This window comes from Malus sylvestris, chromosome 17, assembly GCF_916048215.2.
Source record: "Malus sylvestris chromosome 17, drMalSylv7.2, whole genome shotgun sequence".
Lineage (NCBI taxonomy): Eukaryota > Viridiplantae > Streptophyta > Magnoliopsida > Rosales > Rosaceae > Malus > Malus sylvestris.
Window position 1 is genome coordinate 6,074,593 of NC_062276.1, and position 17,928 is coordinate 6,092,520.

At 37.9% G+C, this 17,928-nt stretch overlaps 4 protein-coding genes across 6 annotated transcripts; 2 read left to right on the top strand and 2 right to left on the bottom strand.

Moving 5' to 3' along the window:
• Positions 1 to 2,400: 2,400 nt before the first annotated feature.
• On the top strand, positions 2,401 to 5,373 carry LOC126610027 (RHOMBOID-like protein 9, chloroplastic). The gene is made up of 7 exons (XM_050278000.1): positions 2,401 to 2,565; positions 3,019 to 3,385; positions 3,469 to 3,682; positions 3,925 to 4,090; positions 4,537 to 4,707; positions 4,807 to 4,961; positions 5,075 to 5,373. Exons 2-7 carry the CDS (start codon positions 3,025 to 3,027, stop codon positions 5,316 to 5,318), a joined length of 1,311 nt encoding a protein of 436 aa, XP_050133957.1. The 5' UTR covers positions 2,401 to 2,565; positions 3,019 to 3,024; the 3' UTR covers positions 5,319 to 5,373.
• Positions 5,374 to 6,042: 669 nt separating this feature from the next.
• On the top strand, positions 6,043 to 7,660 carry LOC126610035 (membrane protein PM19L-like). The gene is made up of 4 exons (XM_050278009.1): positions 6,043 to 6,366; positions 6,896 to 7,073; positions 7,182 to 7,230; positions 7,320 to 7,660. Exons 1-4 carry the CDS (start codon positions 6,234 to 6,236, stop codon positions 7,470 to 7,472), a joined length of 513 nt encoding a protein of 170 aa, XP_050133966.1. The 5' UTR covers positions 6,043 to 6,233; the 3' UTR covers positions 7,473 to 7,660.
• A 196-nt stretch (positions 7,661 to 7,856) lies between these two features.
• LOC126610028 (ultraviolet-B receptor UVR8-like) lies at positions 7,857 to 11,443 on the bottom strand. Its single transcript, XM_050278001.1, has 11 exons — positions 11,281 to 11,443; positions 11,049 to 11,193; positions 10,595 to 10,732; positions 10,439 to 10,499; positions 9,932 to 10,050; positions 9,714 to 9,799; positions 9,364 to 9,565; positions 8,753 to 8,806; positions 8,450 to 8,563; positions 8,293 to 8,349; positions 7,857 to 8,161 (listed from the first exon to the last, which is right to left on the bottom strand). Exons 1-11 carry the CDS (start codon positions 11,307 to 11,309, stop codon positions 7,964 to 7,966), a joined length of 1,203 nt encoding a protein of 400 aa, XP_050133958.1. The 5' UTR covers positions 11,310 to 11,443; the 3' UTR covers positions 7,857 to 7,963.
• A 2,846-nt stretch (positions 11,444 to 14,289) lies between these two features.
• Positions 14,290 to 17,707, bottom strand: LOC126610032 (14-3-3-like protein A). 3 transcript variants are annotated; one of them, XM_050278005.1, is made up of 5 exons: positions 17,554 to 17,707; positions 16,118 to 16,631; positions 15,892 to 16,014; positions 14,833 to 14,949; positions 14,290 to 14,619 (listed from the first exon to the last, which is right to left on the bottom strand). In XM_050278005.1, exons 2-5 carry the CDS (start codon positions 16,601 to 16,603, stop codon positions 14,560 to 14,562), a joined length of 786 nt encoding a protein of 261 aa, XP_050133962.1. In that variant the 5' UTR covers positions 16,604 to 16,631; positions 17,554 to 17,707; the 3' UTR covers positions 14,290 to 14,559. The 3 variants fall into 3 exon arrangements, with proteins under 3 accessions (XP_050133962.1, XP_050133963.1, XP_050133964.1); XM_050278006.1 differs by having other exon boundaries at positions 17,522 to 17,606; XM_050278007.1 differs by having other exon boundaries at positions 17,511 to 17,567.
• Positions 17,708 to 17,928: the final 221 nt, after the last annotated feature.

Consider the following 17,928-nt stretch of genomic DNA (forward strand, 5'->3'; position numbering starts at 1 on the left):
AATTACAGACATCGAAATAAGTCATGAACCGAAAATCTTAATCTACACATTGTATTTGGCACAGTTAAAACTAAGGAAAACTAATGAAAATGACGTGAAAACTTCGAGTGTTAACGATAAGGACAAAATAAAGGGTAAAAGTGAATAGTACCATGATTGACTTTTTAGTGTAAAAATATGATTTTTCGTTAAAGTGAACAGTACCTGAAGCTTTTTGTTAAAATTCCCTTAAAACTAACCTTGAAGCAAACCTTGAAGCAAAATATCTTCACCAAAATGGCTATTCAGTTTCCAAAATGCACGACCATGCACGTCCAAAACATAAGCTTCTATTCTAACAGCCTCACATATGTCATTGCCTGTAAAATAGGTCAAAACGTTTTAACACGAGCATGTACAGCAAGGTTGCTTGCAAAGTACGAAGGCTTAACAATTAGCAAGATGATAACCAGATTTTCATGAAGAATTAAAACATAAAAAGCATTGATCAAAGAAAAATGTTTTCTCAAAAGATGTAATTTGATTAAAACAGGAGAGGGGTGTTTTTACTGGACTTGGATTGTCTGCCCTCCAATTTCTGTGCCCTCCTCATGCCCTCCTGTTTTTGTGATCACGGTTAAGCCACGTCAACATTTTATATTACTATTTCTTTTTGTTTTATTATTTTTTTAAAAAAATAATACAAAATATTGACGTGACTTAACCGTGACCACACAAAACATGAGGGCACTGGAAAGGCATCTAAATGAGAGGGCAGACAATCCAAGTCCATTTTTACTTTGCTTTGTCCTTTTTCGCTTACCTTGACAATCATTTTTTATAGGTGTGTCATGACGTTGGTTATCACACTCGAACTTGAAACTATTTTCCTTTATTAAGTGGGGCCAGCCCATCGTATAGCAAGCATGATTGATAATGTATTTCTAGTTTAACCCGTCCTTGGAGTTTGGCTTAAGCTATCTCCAATCCAAAACATAAAAGTTAACTTAAATGTCTGCCATTTGAATACAACATGTGAACACTGTCTACTCGCTAAAAATATAAAGTAGTCTTTAAATTGCAAATGCTGGAAAACTAAAGGATAAACCTACTTATATTGAAAGTATGGACCAATTTCCATAAACCATATGAAAGTTAGAAACCTAATGTGAACACGAAATTTTCCTGAAACAAACGAGACAAGAACAACGTGCACAAAATAATATTTGTATTTGATGATTTTGGGTTACAATCTCTCTCAAATTTGATCATCTGATTCGATCTCCGTAAGGTGTTGATTTGTGGATGTGTGATTGATCCAAATGGCCGTTGGGCTTGATCTAAGGATGAACGTTCTTCAAGGGCCGTGGGCTTGATCTTGAAGGTGGATTTGAGCGGATCTTCAAGGAGCCGTTGGGGCTTGATCTTGAGGATGAGCGTTTCTTCAAGAAGCCGTTGGGGCTTGATCTTGAGGATGAACATTTCTTCAAGGGCTGTTGAGGCTTGATCTTGAATAACGGTGATGAACGGATCTTCAAGGGGCTTTTGGGCTTGATCTTGAATTGGTGGAAGTTCTTCAAGGGCCTTTGGGGCTTGATCTTGGATTGGTGGAAGTTCTTCAAAGGAGCCGTCGGGGCTTGATCTTGAAGGTGGATGATTGTTGATCCAAGGGCCGTCGGGGCTTGATCTTGGAAGAACGATGAACGATGAACGAAGAACGAAGAAGGCTTTCTTGATTCTTCGGGAACCTAGATGCTTGAGAGCTTCGGAGTTTCAGAGTTTCAGAGCTTCAAGGTGTAATAAAACAATTGGTTTTTTTTTTTCAAATGAATGAAATTGGCTTCTATTTATAAAATTTTCCAAGGCCTAATTTTGAATATAATATTCCAGATGAAATAAGTTGTTTCTGTCAGGTGTTGACACGTGTCCTGTTTGATGACTTTTCCGACTCATTTCAATTTTTCGTCGAGTCACACGCTACGTGTAAAATTTATGTAATACATGAGCGTTGAAATTGTAACTATTGGTCAACATTTATTTCACCGAAATTTCGATGTCTACACCTAAATCCTGACCATATACACAATATGTCTGCGCACTTATACATTTGTGTATATATATATTTCAGGCCCCAAAATGGGGGAAATAGGGCTTAAAATAAAATTTTCTTCATATAAACAGGTGGCTTAAAATAATTATAAAAAACTTATGTGGCCTTAAAATAAATAAATAAACAAACGTGGGGCCTAAAAGCCTCTACTTTTTCTTGGGTTTTCTTGTACGTTGACCACTAGTTTCTGACTAGTTGCCAAACCATATCGCCGGTGGGTCAATCGTGGCAACATCCTATTGAAGCAACACAGATAAGGAGAATCCACATTGGATTTCATTCATTCCATGTCAGACTGTCGGTCTCACTTTCTTACTGTTCCTTTCAATCCTAAGCTTTCCATGTGTTATTTGTACTTGGTTAATGGCATAATCTGAATCAAAGCAGAAGTACAAACAACCTGGGACTTTGTCCCCCTGTCAAAACTTCTGCAAATAAAAGCTTGTAAAACCCAGTTGGGGGTTGGACTGTTGGAGGTATGTAAAACTACCCTTTTGATATTTTCTGTTTTGTTCAATAAAGTTGGTATTTTCCCAAGAAAAAGTCTCCTCCTTTGTATTGCACTTGCTTTCATAATTAACCAGGCAAACCATCTTAAGCTTTTGTGTTTTGTAAAGTTGGCCTTTCTGTTTGGTTGCTGAGAAAATAACTGCCAACTAACAAGAAAAAGTCTATTGCTTTAGTATTGTACTTGTAAAAGAATTTGCTCTCTAGTGTCTAAAGCAAATGCAACCACATGTGTTTTCAGTACTAGCTTTTACTTCCTCACAATTTTTTCTTCAAGAGATTCTTGCATGTAACCGCACTGATTTCACGTGACGAGTGAGATAGAGAGCAGAAATAAACCACTGGTTATCGCTATTGTTGCACATATTGGAATTAGTCAATGCATGACACCCTTTTTGTTGTTTGGTTTCTTTCGTTTCCAGGAACAAATGGCTGTGGTTCCGATATGCTACAAAATGCCTTACAAAGGATATGCTCAATCGAATCACTACGTAATCGGACAAAGGGACAGCAAATTTCGATGTGATTATATTCCGACTTCTGCAAATACTGCTAGAGAACATAAGAATCTGGGGATGGTTTGGTATGCTGCACCAGATTCCGGTACGAACGGGGAGCAACTGAGATCCTTGGATTCTTACTTTGGGAAGCTCCAAAATGTCACGAATCTGCCTCTGGATAATTCAAACAAGACAAGGGAGCAGCCACTCAGTAAAAATAGCGGTCAGCTGAGATTAAAGAAGGGTTTGGAGTCTCTTGATGATTATCTTGGAAAACTTAATAATAATGGTAAAACTATCTTCCAGCTGAGTAGCCTTTATGTGTTGGTTTTAGAAATGACATTCTAATTCTTATAGTTTTTATTGACTCAGGTGGAGACTCGGCGAATTCGACATCTAGCTATTTTGATCTTACTACTGAAGAAATTCCAATTGCGAAACCATCAGCTATCATTCGAGATTCTGGAAATGGTGATAAGAGGGTACTGAAGACATATAGGAATCCTATAAGTAAAAGGGAAGATCTTGGTCCAGAGAATTGTCAAGATCCGCTCGAGTATAATGACATCTCTGATCTCTACTTAATGTAAGACCCTGCTCTATCTAAATTAGTACTCAGAAATACGCCCCAGTGGAACTGGTTAAGAACTTTTAATCAAAAATAGAATTAGGGGCATTAAACAGGCTCATAAGTTTGTATATAAATCGCAGTTTAATGTCCTTCCAGTTCTATTTTCGATTAAAAGTTTGTGACCGTTTATATTTGGGTGCAGAAGCATAGTGGGTTCTGTAAATATTTTGCTTCTTTGTTCTTTGTGTTGGATGCAGAAGCATAGTGGGTTCTGTAAACATTGCAGTGTTTCTGTTTGAGATTGCGAGTCCGGTTAGGAACACTGACTTAGGGCTCTTCTCTCTTCCATTGCTATATGGAGCAAAGATAAATGATTTGATCCTGGTTGGGGAATGGTGGAGGCTAGTCACACCCATGTTTCTGGTACAAGACTGACGATTCGGTTCGTGATTCCATTCTGTTTCCATTTCAACATTATCTGTGATAGTTTGCATTAGCTAGTTAACCATTGGATTTGAATGTGAACATATCAAAGAATTATATAGGACATTTGCACATTACTAGAGATTTATTCGGCCTTAACATTTTTCCGGTATTTAAACATAGTTCTTTCCCCGATTCATTTGAAGAGAGAATGGGAAAAGTCTGAAATGACATGGTGCATGAAATGGTTCAATTTGTTGGTTCTTAGTATAATGCAGCATATATATGCTTTCTGGTTTATGAAATATCTGCAATATCCGCCTCACAGTTCGTATTGATTAAACAAAATCGTTGGAATTCCTAAAAGCGATACATTCTCAAAGAGCATTACGCATATTCTTCTTGCTGATCTACGATTAGCTCTTAGCTCATGTAACTTAATACAGCACTCAGGACTTTTCCACATAGCTGTTGGTTGCTGGGGACTTGTTGCATTTGGGCCTAAAGTGTGCAGAGGCTATGGATCATTCACATTTTTCTTGATTTACATACTTGGAGGAGTCTCCGGCAACTTGATTAGCTTTCTTCATACACCAGAGCCAACTGTTGGCGGAACGGTAAGCAGCTCAGCTCCTAAAACTACATTTCATGTTCTACGAATCTTGTAACCCTTTTTCTCTCTTCCGGACATGTTTAAGTTCGTAATGTGATCGCAGGGACCAATATTCGCTATGATCGGAGCTTGGCTTGCTTATCAGGTCCAAAACAAGGACATAATTGCAAAGGATGTTTCGGAGAGTATGTTCCAAAAGGCTGTCATAACCACGCTTCTTAGCTTCGTGTTAAGCATTTTCGGTCCTATTGATGATTGGTAAGCTACCGGACGCATTCTCAAAATTCAAGATACATATTCGTTTTTTCATCTTCATATTCGAAAACGTTACGAGACGGTAAGTGACCATATGTCATATTATGTTGTTCTAGGACGCATTTTGGAGCAGCATTTACAGGAGTGGCATATGGTTTTTTGACATGCCCAACTCTTCAACTGGATGATGCATCATCTTCTCCAGCGAGTGGGCAAGAGGAAGGGGTCGCACTTGTTAGACGATATGCAGATCCTTGCAAATCACTGTTTTTCTTTGCCCTATTTGTTCTTGTATTAAGCTCTATACTTTTCTTTGTTGAACCTCCTCTCGATGTCATAGCATCAGATACTTCTCTTTAAAACTTCAACAAGGATGCAATTTTCAATTATACAACATATTTAGCTTATTTGTGAATCGAAATCCTTCAGTTTTTTTATAGTATTTATCATGCAATTTGTAACATAGATTGTGAAACTTATGCTTCTCTAGAGTAGAGAGAAACTTCGGTAAAATTGTGTGACTAGAGCACCTCTTACATCGGATATAACAAGTTTGAGGCTGAATTTGACTTAATATAAGGGTCTCGTCCTTTTGTGAGAGACAAAGACGGAGCCAGCCTTAAACTTTGGGGCGGGCTGTGACCTTGTGCTAGGGGTAGGTTAGGATGGGAGGGCTATAGAACACGTGTGCCTCACAGTGCTCCGTTTTGAAGTACCATATAAATGACGTGATCAAACACTTTTAATCAAGTTTTTCTCTCTAAAAGTACTATGTAATAGTGTGCTTAGTCGTTTATGTACGTGAATAATTATAATTGCACATGCACACATAACTCACAATGCATAAGTCAGAACTTCATTCACACGCACCGAACATAGTATCCCTTTGATTCTTTGAACAACTTGGCCAACAAACTAACTTTAATTAAACGAACTCCCGTCACCCTACATGTGATCCAAGTGACTTTGTTCTAACATGGCTCCCAAGTCCAAACTACAATTTCATTTGTTTTGTTTTTTTCAGACCGAATGTTTCATGCATGGTTTATCTCCACGTTAAAGGCACCAGGCCCTTGCTGCTGACACGTTTGCAGTTGGGTTCCTTACAACAAACCACGTAACACACACAGCTTTCTGTCCTCTTCTTCCATCAACTTTCAACCTCTCTGAGTCACTCAGGCTGTGTACTTTTGAGATTGGAGTATAAAAAATGTGTATAGTTTGAGAACTAAAAATTTAAGTGTTGCAGCTTGAGCTTTTGAAGCTTTAATATCAATGGCGGTCGGAAGGATTGGTAGAGGTTTAATGGCTCCTCTTCTGGTAGTCAACTTGGTGGTCCATCTGATCATGCTTGGACTTGCTGGTTGGTCCCTTGATAAGTACATCAATGGAGAGCAAAATCACCCCCGTAAGCGCTCTCTCTCTCTCTCTCTCTCTCTCTCTCTCTCTCTCACACACATTGTAATGACAGCAATTTCGAAGGAAAATATGCACAAATAGAACCGACTATACAAACTTTTAAGCAAAATAATAGCGGGAGACACTATACATACAATAAACTGTACATAAATAACTGTTTAGTCCCTTGGTTTAGTCTCTGTCTAATATTTCTCTAGTCATCGATGTGCGTTAGGTCAATTGATCGTATTGTATAGTTTATTGAACATTTAGTATCCTCTAATACTCGATTTGGGTTGAGTCAGTTGATTATCGGTGTAGTACACCAAATACTCAATGCGTGGATTAAGTCATTTGATCGCATTGTATATGTTTTATTGTCAGTGTAGTACCCCAAATACTCTGATATGTGGGTTATTAGCTCAGTTGATCAGAGAAGTGTGAGTCATGTGCACCGAGTATGATTACTTTTGGAAGATGAGAGTAGTTTAGAATACTATGGTCGAAAGACGGCTTTGGACTCTGATACTTTTGTGCAGATTTGGGAGGGAATACATCGACTACCTTCTTGTTGATCTTTGCATTGATAGCCGGTGTGGTTGGGGCTGCTTCTGTGCTTTATGGTCTGATACATCTCCGGATATGGCGAACCGATAGTTTAGCCGGTGCAGCTTCTTCAGCTATCATAGCCCTGACGATTATCGCCCTCACTTTCGGGTAGTTTTCTCTCCCCTCTCCACACCAAAATTAACAACAAAAGGGTTTGCATTTTCAGAACAAAAAATTAAGAAATTAATCAGGTTTGGTTGATGTGATTTGATGCAGTTTTGTGTGCAAGGAGATCATACTTGGAGGGCACAGAGGAAAACGCTTGGTAAGAGGATTTTAAGCAAACATTGCTGTTTGATAAAGCACAATTAAATTAAATAAACTAGATTATCTTGATTAATTGGTGTTTTCCAGCAAACATTGGAAGCTATGATTGCAATATCACTACTAAGTCAATTGCTTTACCTGGTGCTTCTGCATGCTGGGATGTTTAGGAGCAGACATAGACATGGAGGAATTGGCATGGGTCATGACCCCTGGAGCGCCGGCACGACGACTGTGATCTGACTTCCGTTCATATCAGTAGCTGTAAGTTAAATAACACAATGTCTCTGCTTTATTTGCTGCGCTCCGTTTGCATCGTTTTTTTTCTGGTTACTTACGAGGGAATGGAACGCTGGACATATCCTAATCCTGATCCGAGCTATATTGAATGGTTTAGCATTAATAGTACATTCCCCAGGGGATTCCTTTCCTGCTCTTTCCGGCCAAACAGAGCTATTACTCCACCCATCCCTCACCGTCCCCTCCGGGCTCGGTGGGGCTTATGTTTGGAGGAGTTTCGGCATACAATGATTTTGCTTGAATGTTCATTGCACATTTTGATTACCTGAGCAACTATAGAGACTAACCTATAAATCCACCTAACTCAAAAACCCGAAATCGGAACAATTAAGAACAAAAATATTAAATTATGTTGCTATTTGAACTAAAATAACACAGTTATACATAACCAACATCAATTATTCGAGCTACCGGAAAATTTTCCGACATAACTTCTATGATTCTGATTCATCATCAGCTTTCCATTCTACGATTGCCAAGGTATGGCGTCCTCCGCAAGCAACCAGTTTGGCAATCCAATGTCCATTGTCTGCGGTGCCATGTCTGGGAGGGATGCCGATGGGAACTTCCATCGGCTGACCAGTCGTCACCTTCCTTCCATATCCAAGGCGTCCGTGGTCGCCTCGGCCAAACTGCCGATACAAAGACAAGTCGTCGGAGTAAACAAAATGGTGGAACCAGATGTGATGTGAAAGCAAACTCAAGATATTGGAACATCAGAGCAAGATTATTCCAATGCGTTTGCAGATATAAAATTTCTTACCGAATACATTCGCCCATCACGAGTTAATGCAACAGAGTGAGTGCCTCCACAAGACACCTACATTCACAAATCAACACGATCCATCTCAAACTGTTGGAAGGAAATGAACTATTCTGAGCGTGCAGGATTTTTGAGCAATCGACGATAGAAATGGTACCTGAACAATATCCTCGCCGGCTAAAAGATGAACCTTTTGCGGCACCATTTTGCTGCTTTTATCATTATCGCCAAACCCAAGCCTCCCATGTTCTCCTCGTCCCCAACCATACACCTGCAATGGAGATGAAAAGGTGGAAGAGATAAGGTTCTCTCACAAACTCAAATGCAGATGTTACAACGTTAGCAATACCGGAATATTTGAACTATAGCACATTTGATCTCAGATGGTTATTGATGAACTTGAAACGCCACTTGAGCGGTAGCCGGTGGAGTAAGAAGGGGGGAGGGAGAGAGTACTCACCTCTCCATCTTCTGTTAGTGCAGTAGAATGCCATCCTCCAGCAGCAATATCCACCTATAGTCGCAAAAAGGTTAAAAAACACACATTATAAACATACGGCGAATCATATCGTTGCAAACATTCGACTACGAAGGCATGAAACCTACGGACTATCACATAATAATCTTCCGGGACAGACAGCAATAACAAAATCAGGACAAGCAAGTGAAATTAGCCGAACAAGAATTGGTGCAAGCGACCAAGGCACCAATCTCTGCCTAACAACAATAGGCGTAAACTTTAAGCAATATAAAATGGATTTTAAGCTCGTTTGGATGTGCTTTTAAAATGACTGAAAGCGCTTTTGGTGAAAATATTTTTGGAAACAATCCTTAGTAAAAATGGTAGTAAATCCTATAAAAACACTTAAAGTGCTTCTTAGAAGAAGCACATAACTGGTGCTTCTCGGAAAAAGCACTTAAAATGATTTTGAAACCCAAAAATATTTTCTCCAAAAGCGCTTTTAGTCATTTTAAAAGCACATCCAAACGAGTCTTTTATCAACAGATACTTTGTCAAGGCTTCACACCATGAGAAATGAGACAACAGATACAGGGAAATGTGATACAAACCAAAGTAAGACCAGAAAGCCCTTGGACAGGAATAGGTTGTGATCTCGGCTGAGTATCCCCTGTTCCAAGTTGTCCATATTCGTTGTTACCCCAAGCCCATAAAGCACCATCCTCTTGCAGAGCCAAATTATGAAATGCCCCAACTGCGATAAGCCTCACTGCATCAAGACCTTGTACTCGCACAGGTGTTGAAATTTGTTTTCTGAAAATTAAAAGAAACGTTCACGGATGATTGTAGGACAAATAACAATATGAAAAGAGTTTGATACGGTACAACTCAGAAGGTAGGCTTCTGTAAAAGATAGATGCTTGAAAAGGAATTGACGGAGTCAGGTCTAAGGGCAACATACATGTCTCCCGGAGGCCATGGCTGACCCCACGTCCAGACTTGCCCGTCGCGTGTAAGTACCACAGAGTGAGTACCCCCAGCAGCTACCTTGATGTGAAAAATTAGAGCATGTCAAGTACAGTTTTATAAAGAGATGTCATTTGAGAAACAAAAGCATCCTACACCCAAAAATTCCTATCATGCAGTTCAATGTTCTACACATGGGCATGGGGTACCCACCTGGCGAACTTTAAGTTTCGGTGCACAGCGTTGAGGAATCACTATATCCCTTCTCAAGGGTCTACTAGTTTCATCTTTCCGCTCTGGTTCCTCGCCACACTGTCCATACTCGTTTCCACCTGCACGAAACAACTTTTGTACTCTTAGACTGACCAAAATAACATCCGGGTCACTCGCCAATCGCCACACATCAAGAAACCAATCAAAACCCTTACTTGGAAGTAAAGGACTAAGACTTCGGGATGGTTTTAAACATGAATCAGAAGCAACCATGTTTCGGAATATGGCTTACCTGACTTAAAGGAATTACATTCTTTCATCTATTGGATTCTAAATAATGAAAACAAAAGAACACAATGTAACGAAATAGCTTTTCATCCAAATATTCATTACAATTTAAGAGTTTGGATTCTAATTAACGAAAACAATAGAACCCAATGCAACGAAATAGCTTTTCACCCAAACATTCATTACAATTTAAGAGTAAAAGAAAGCGTGATTAAATACCCCAGGCGTAAGCGCGGCCTTGATCATCAACAGCCAAACAATGCCATCCACCAATAGCAGCCTATATTTCAAACAACCTCTAGTTAAAACGAAAATTATAACGCTAGTTAACAATTTCCTATGAAAGTACGATTTCTGAGTATAATCGGAAATTACCTGAACAATTTTGACATTGGCCAGAGCTTTAACCTGGCTTGGAATGTTCTCGGTTTTGCTCTGGCTTGGAATGTTCTCAGATTTGGTCTCAGGAGGATGCCCCAGGGTTCCTCTCTGGTTCCAACCCCATGTAAACAACTGGTAACCCAATTCAATTCACAACCCAAACAATCAAACTTTTAGTAAACCCAAAACCAAAAATTCAACAAAAATCAAAATTTTCAGTAAACCCAAAACCCAAAATCCAAACTTTCAGTAAACCCAAAACAAAAAATTCAACAAATATCCAAACTTTCAGTAAAACCCACAACCAAATATTAAAAATTAAAAATCCAACTTTCAATAAAACCCAAAACCAACAATCACAAACAAGTGAAGAAGAGGGCAGTAATCAAAACAGTGGAGAGAGTGATAAAAAGACAAGATGAAGAAGAAGAAGAAAAAAGGGGCCCACCTTGCCATCATCGCAAATGGCGAGGGAGTTTCGGCTGCCAGCGACAACAGAGCGGACAGTCTGCGACTCGAGGGCTTTGACGGCGCACACCCATTCCTTCTCCTCGTTATTCCCGATTCCTAATTGGCCGTCTTCCCCGGAGCCCCTGCGCACAAAAACAAACGGAATGAACGAAACTTGCTTTACTTGCTATCTCTATAATAGCATAATAGTGAAGAAAGAGAGCAAATACCAAGTGACAATGGTGGTATCGGATACCATTTGAGCCTGAATCAGAGCTTGAATTGAAGATATGGACTATGAGCTAAAAAGCTAGCACAGAGGGAGAGGAGACTGACTGTGTTTATCAATACAATACAATAGCATATCGTGTGTGTGTGTATATATATATATATATATATATAGTGAGACGAAGTTTTAACGAAAACCTCTTACCGTTCAATTTAACGAAAAATCATATTTTTACATTAAAAAATTAAACCTCTTACTATTTATTTTACACTTTATTTTGTCCTTATCGTTAAAACTCAAAGTTTTCAAAATTTTTCATTAATTTTCTTTATATATATTGATGCAATTTGTGCAAGGGAACCAATACCGAAAATGCGATAGAGATGGAAGAGGGGAAAACGAGGCATTTTACTTGACCAGTGGAGAAAAAATTGGCGGCACTAGGTTGGGAAATTTTATATAAACCCTACAATTATCTTTATACATCCAACTTAAAAGTATCTTTTAATGTTATTCCGATTAATCAGCGGTCCGATGAACACCTTATTGGACTTAATCAATTTATACTTAATGAGTACATCTCAAATCTTTAGATTTTGTTTAGAGGCAGAGGGAGGATAATTCAAAGCATCAAATGAAGATAATATAGTTCGATATTCAATCCAACAGTAGATTTGGTGCAAAACCTAGCAACAACCATGCTAAGCCCCTACAAATCAACAACCACTAGTATTTTTTTCTAAGAGCATTCTCAATGAAGACTTTATCCTCCATAAGGCTACTATATTTGAAGTCTTAGTGAGAAATTTCATCTCGAGTGGGCTCGAAAATTGGGCTAGATCTATCACTGGCTAGCTACTTCCTTATTTAGGTAGCATAAAATTAGGCTACATATAGCCCCAAAAAAATAGTGGGTCCTACAAAAAAGTAGCAACTCATGTGAGCAAAAATCTATCACTCTCCCTCTACTCAAACATGGTCTAAAATATTCATAATATCCCGATATTTCTATTGAAATTTCTGTGTTTTTGGACTACCGATATTTTTTTGGACTACCAATATTTCCGATATCATCGATATTTTAGACCTTGCTAAGTCACTCATGTATCTTACCATGCAATGTATAAAGTGTAAAATATTGTACTAATTCATTATATATAAATGATTATGGTGTGTTTAAATTTCTTTCATTAATTACTACATATTTTCTACACTCACAATGTTTACCAGCTCGCTATAAAATCAACTTAAATAAGTTATATCTATCATGCAATACATTTCCTTCCAATTTTTTGAGATAAACTAATAGATAATTGACTAAATAAACATCCTGCAAAGTTTCAATAAAAATTTCTAAGTTTTTCTTACAATTTCTGTGATTTTTATTCAATTTTTATCGATATCGATAATATCCCGATATTTCCATCGAAATTTTCGTGTTTTTGAACTATCGATATTTAATACCTTGCTTGCAAATACACTTACACTCTCCTTAATTCTTTTTTTAATTCTTTTTTCTTACATATTTTTCTTGCAATTTGGCTAAATCATGAGTGTTTTAAATTTCATAAGAATTAAAATTTCAAATGTATTTAACGTTCATGGGCATTGGTGGGTGAATTTTTCAAATAATTTTTTTTTCAAAATTATATGATGCTAACTTACCAATTGGTGCTAGATAAATTGTTGTGTTGTATGTGAAAATCAAATTCTTTCAATGTGGGTTAATTGTTGCTGCCATGGGATGGCCGGGTTGAGTTTTGTCGCACGAGTGGGTTAATTGTGATTTTTGCTGTTAGTTCTCAAATTGCGAGCGCAAACTTTTGTTAGGGGCAAGGTAGAAATTTTATATGACAAATTTAAAAGTTGGATGTAAAGAGAGATTTAACTTGGATTTTATGCATCAAATAAATTTTCTTCAGTAATTTTTCTAGCATTTTTTATTTTTATTTTTATTTTGCTTGACTAGTAAATTTTAGAATGTGTATCAACTAATGGAAAATTAAAGAAAAACTAAAAAAGAAATATGCTCTAATATAGTCTCAATTATGCTCTAATAGAAAATTAAAGAAAATCTAAAAAAAATAATATGCTCATGACCTTTCTCTTTCCTAGTCAGTTGAATTCTACAAGCTAGAAATACGAAAAAGATAGAGAAAGGAGAGCAAGCAAAATAGTAAAGTTTTTTTTTTTTTGGGTGTGTGTGTTTTTTGAGGGAGGGAGGAGGTTTTTTGTTGCATTAAGTCGAATACTATTTGGCCAATAATCTCATTTTCTCATTCAACACTCTTTTTATTTCTTTATTTTTCTTTCATTGATTCTATTTAGAGTCAAGAAAGAGCAAAATATAATAACATCAAGAGAAAATGAGAGCGTGAAATTACTTGTCTTATTTTTAGTCTCAAGTGTAAAGAGAATAGGGCGGAGGGGAGAAAGAGAGAAAGATGTAGTGCGGAGGTTCTTCTCATAGTTGTTTAATAGGGCAAAATCGCAATTTTGAGGGAGAATTTTTTTGATGGGCTAAAAGATAAAATTGTGGGGGTTCAAATGAAATTTTATTTTATTTTAAAGTTAATCTCAGTTTATTACTCTGAATTTTTTTTTTTTCAACATTTGGTACATGAAGTTTTTTTCGTCCCTGTCTAGTACCTAAAGTTATAATTCTGGAACATTTTCTTACATTCGTTAAGTTTTCCGTTAGATTTTTTGTTAACTAATGACGTGGCGCCTACATGAACAATAATTAAGCACCACATGTCAATATGAGCCCACTTGAATGTTAAAATTTTTATCCTTTGATCCTCTTTAATTCATTTCATCCGACAATCGAAAATTAAAAAAAATGTAAAAAGTAAAAATAAGTGTTTCGATGGCACCACCCTTTTGTAAAAGCTCACCAACAATCAATTCTAATCTTCCAATGAACAATGGAGGTACCACATTCTAATTGAAATAAGCAAAAAGAATACAAGCTACATAATGTTATATCTGGTAAAAAGAACACAAGCCATTGGAAATCTCAAAGAAACATTAAAAACCACTATTTTTTGACACTAAATCATATAGCACAGCATTGAAATCTCACCAAATTATAAAACGCAATTTTGCAATCTGTTGGAACATTCCAACTCCTACGCTGGAACATTTCAACCCCAAGCGCTGCCGCACTCAAGATCGTCAAGTTCATAGACAAATCCTTCTACAACCCACATGCCATCTATTACAAAGGTCCCAAGATAAAAGGGGTACAGAGTACAAATTCTATGAACCAGAAGACCTGTTACTGTGCTTCACTGGATTCGCGCTTTGATGCTTCCTTGATTTCGTCCCCGGCATCATCCTAAACCACCAGATAAACAATTAAATTTAGTTTACCAAAGTTAAAATACTGATGTGGAACTTAATCATCAAGCAGCATTTGATATATACTGAATTGCAATGATAGGTTGCATAATCGGTATCACTATAATGATGCATCCCAATCTCAAGAGTCAAGACCCCCTTTTCGGTCATATGTGTACATGCATAACGAGGGAAAGAGGATGAGAGATACCGTGATATCAGAAGTCCAGAGTGTAAGATTGTCTCGGAGAAGCTGCATGATCAAAGTGCTATCCTTGTAGGATTCCTCACCCAATGTGTCAAGCTCAGAAATAGCCTCATCAAAAGCCTGTGGGAAGAAGTATCGAAATTGAGTTAAAAAGCAATACACTAAACATCCAATTCTCAAGTTTATTTAAAAACTGCAGTCACCAACAAACCTGTACTCAGCCACAAGGGAGAAAAGAATCATTTTACAAAAGCTTGTTTAGTTCATTTAACACCCAAGTGTTAGAAAGCAAAACACATACCAAATTCATGCCATGAAGACACAAGAATGGTTAAACAGCCCCTAAATAAGAAATGTATAACACTCATATACAGATTCTGCAGCATGAATTGCTAATTTGTAACATGTTACATAACAGCAAAAACTCAAAAGTTCACGTCCAGATTGTCGATTCACCAAAGGTCCAATCTTATCTAAATTATCCAAGCATATTTCACCAATCAATACTCCAAGACTAATGAACAGAACCAAATATGATGGCTGGTATTCTTGAAATTGGAGAGAGCTCATTTCTTCTAGTAAATGTAGTTGTACCAACTAAGTAGAAGGGTTTTTTAAATTTTGACCCAAGAAGTAGAAATTGTTCAGGAAAGAAGTATCCAGAGAAGTATAAAAGTGATTGATTAAAGGATGAGACGCCATTTCTCATATGACATGTGGCATAACCAGATAAACCGAAAAGAGAAGTAGTTCTTACTTCATTTATAAACCAACTAACACTCTCAAAGAAATTTGCAACTAAACGTCTACGGAAAAGAATTTCTCATCAAGCATGTAAATTCCATGCACACTAAAGCCAGGTGCAATAAAGGCAAACATAGTGACCTAATAAATTCATAAAGAACCGTAAAAACCAGGGAAGGAGAATAACAATGAATATAGGTTATGTATTTTCAGTGAATATCTACAACTGTATATTAAATTTATACAATAAATACCACTGAATAATTTAGAGACTAGAATGCACATAAGTATAGACAACAAAAGGCCTTGCGTACAAACCTGTTTTGCCAGATTGCAAGCACGATCAGGTGAGTTAAGGATTTCATAGTAGAAGACTGAGAAGTTGAGTGCAAGTCCAAGCCTTATTGGGTGGGTTGGAGCCAACTCGGCGAGGGCAATGTCCTGCATCAAACAAAACAAAACAAAACAAGCTTAAGGATCACTACAAAAAACAAAAGCACAATTAGAAAACTAAAAATGGCAGAAAGGCAAGCTGAATACCAACCTGAGCAGACTTGTAAGCCAACAAAGTGCTCTCAGCTGCTTCCTTTCTCTCGCCTCCAGTCTTAAACTCTGCAAGGTACCTGTGGTAGTCACCTTTCATCTTGAGGTAAAACACCTTGGACTCGGCGGAAGAGGCAGACGGAATGAGGTGCGACTCAAGAAGGTTCAATATCCCATCACAGATCTTGCTGAGCTCAGCCTCGATCTTGCTCCTGTATTCCTTGATAATCGCAACATGATCCTCATTCCCTCTGCTCTCCTCCTTCTGCTCAATGGAAGATATGATCCTCCATGAAGCTCTCCTAGCTCCAATGACATTCTTATAAGCCACGGAGAGGAGGTTTCTTTCCTCCACTGTTAGCTCCTCAACATCAACAGTCTTGGCAACTTTCTCCATAAACTCAACCATCTCCTCATATCTCTCAGCCTGTTCGGCCAACTTGGCCATGTACACATTCTCCTCACGTGAAGAATCAGGTGGCGACATCTTTGCTATGTAAGTCTAAATCTGAAACCTGGGAATTAATCCAACAAACGACAGTTTAAGTCAGTGATCTCTATTCACAGACACATATACTCGCATACAAGTAAATCACTACACACAGAACAACATCGTAGCACATATCAAATTAGTTACACACGAAACTAGGACGCAATAGATAAACAAACTATCAAACATTTACTCAGATCTGAACATAGTTGGAACTAAGTGGAGTCGGCTGTATGAATCCTAGAAGGCTATATGAACATAGTTGAACTAAGTGGTGTTCTAGGATTCATCCAGCCAACCCCACTTAGTGGGAAAAGGCATTGTTGTTGTTGTTGAACATAGTTGAACTAACAACAGATGAGGAAAAACATGTTAATTCTATAAAATCCTATAAGAAACCAAATAAAAATGCGAACTTCAGACCTTTTCATGAAATTTTCTCAGCAAACAAACAGATCAGGATCCTGATTCAGTTATCACAAAAACAGATTAGACCAGTAAATCTCACTCCCAACTTACCCAACAGTAATCCCCAAGCTTTTAACTTTAGTCATACCAGAAAAAAAAAAAAAAAAAAAAAAAAAAAAACCCCAATTTCCAATCCCCTTTTCAAAAAACTCATCTTTTTTAATCATTGAAAAACCACTTCCACTTCCCCAGCAACCAAACAATTCACAAATCGAAATCTAATCGATCCAACACTCAAATCAACTACCAAAGTTAAATCAAATCAGATCCAGTCACAAGAACATAAAGTCAACAACTTTTTTTTTCCCAAAAAATAAAAGATATCAAAACCCAAGATAACAGATAAGCAATCATCACAAGCAAACAGTAGATCAACAACAAAAAATTAAAATTAAAATTAAAATTAAAATTGAAATCAAATCAGGAAAAATCAAACCCCAAGCTAACCCTAGTTCTTGAGAAGTTGGGGGCGGCCGTACCTTCTCTGGTCCACGATGAGGATGAAGATCTAAGCTTGGAGTAAAATTGGGGGAAGTGGAAATCCGGGTGGGGGCTTTAAAATGGTCGCCACGAGGAAAGGGTAGGGAGGTAGGCCCAATGGGAACGTGACACGTGGTGCGTGGTGGAGATTGCGTTTTTTTTGGGAGTGGGGGAGACGCCACGCTGGCGTTGACGGTCAACGGAAAATCCTTCATCATCTCTTTGGGCTGTCGACTTGTCGTTTGGTTTGGTATTATTGCTGCAGCCTGACGTGCGTTGTGAGGTGCGGGTGTTTGGCCTCGTGGGGACGGACGGACGGCCGGACTTGACGGTGTCAAAATCGACAAAATTAAGGCCGTGCAACAAGAATCACG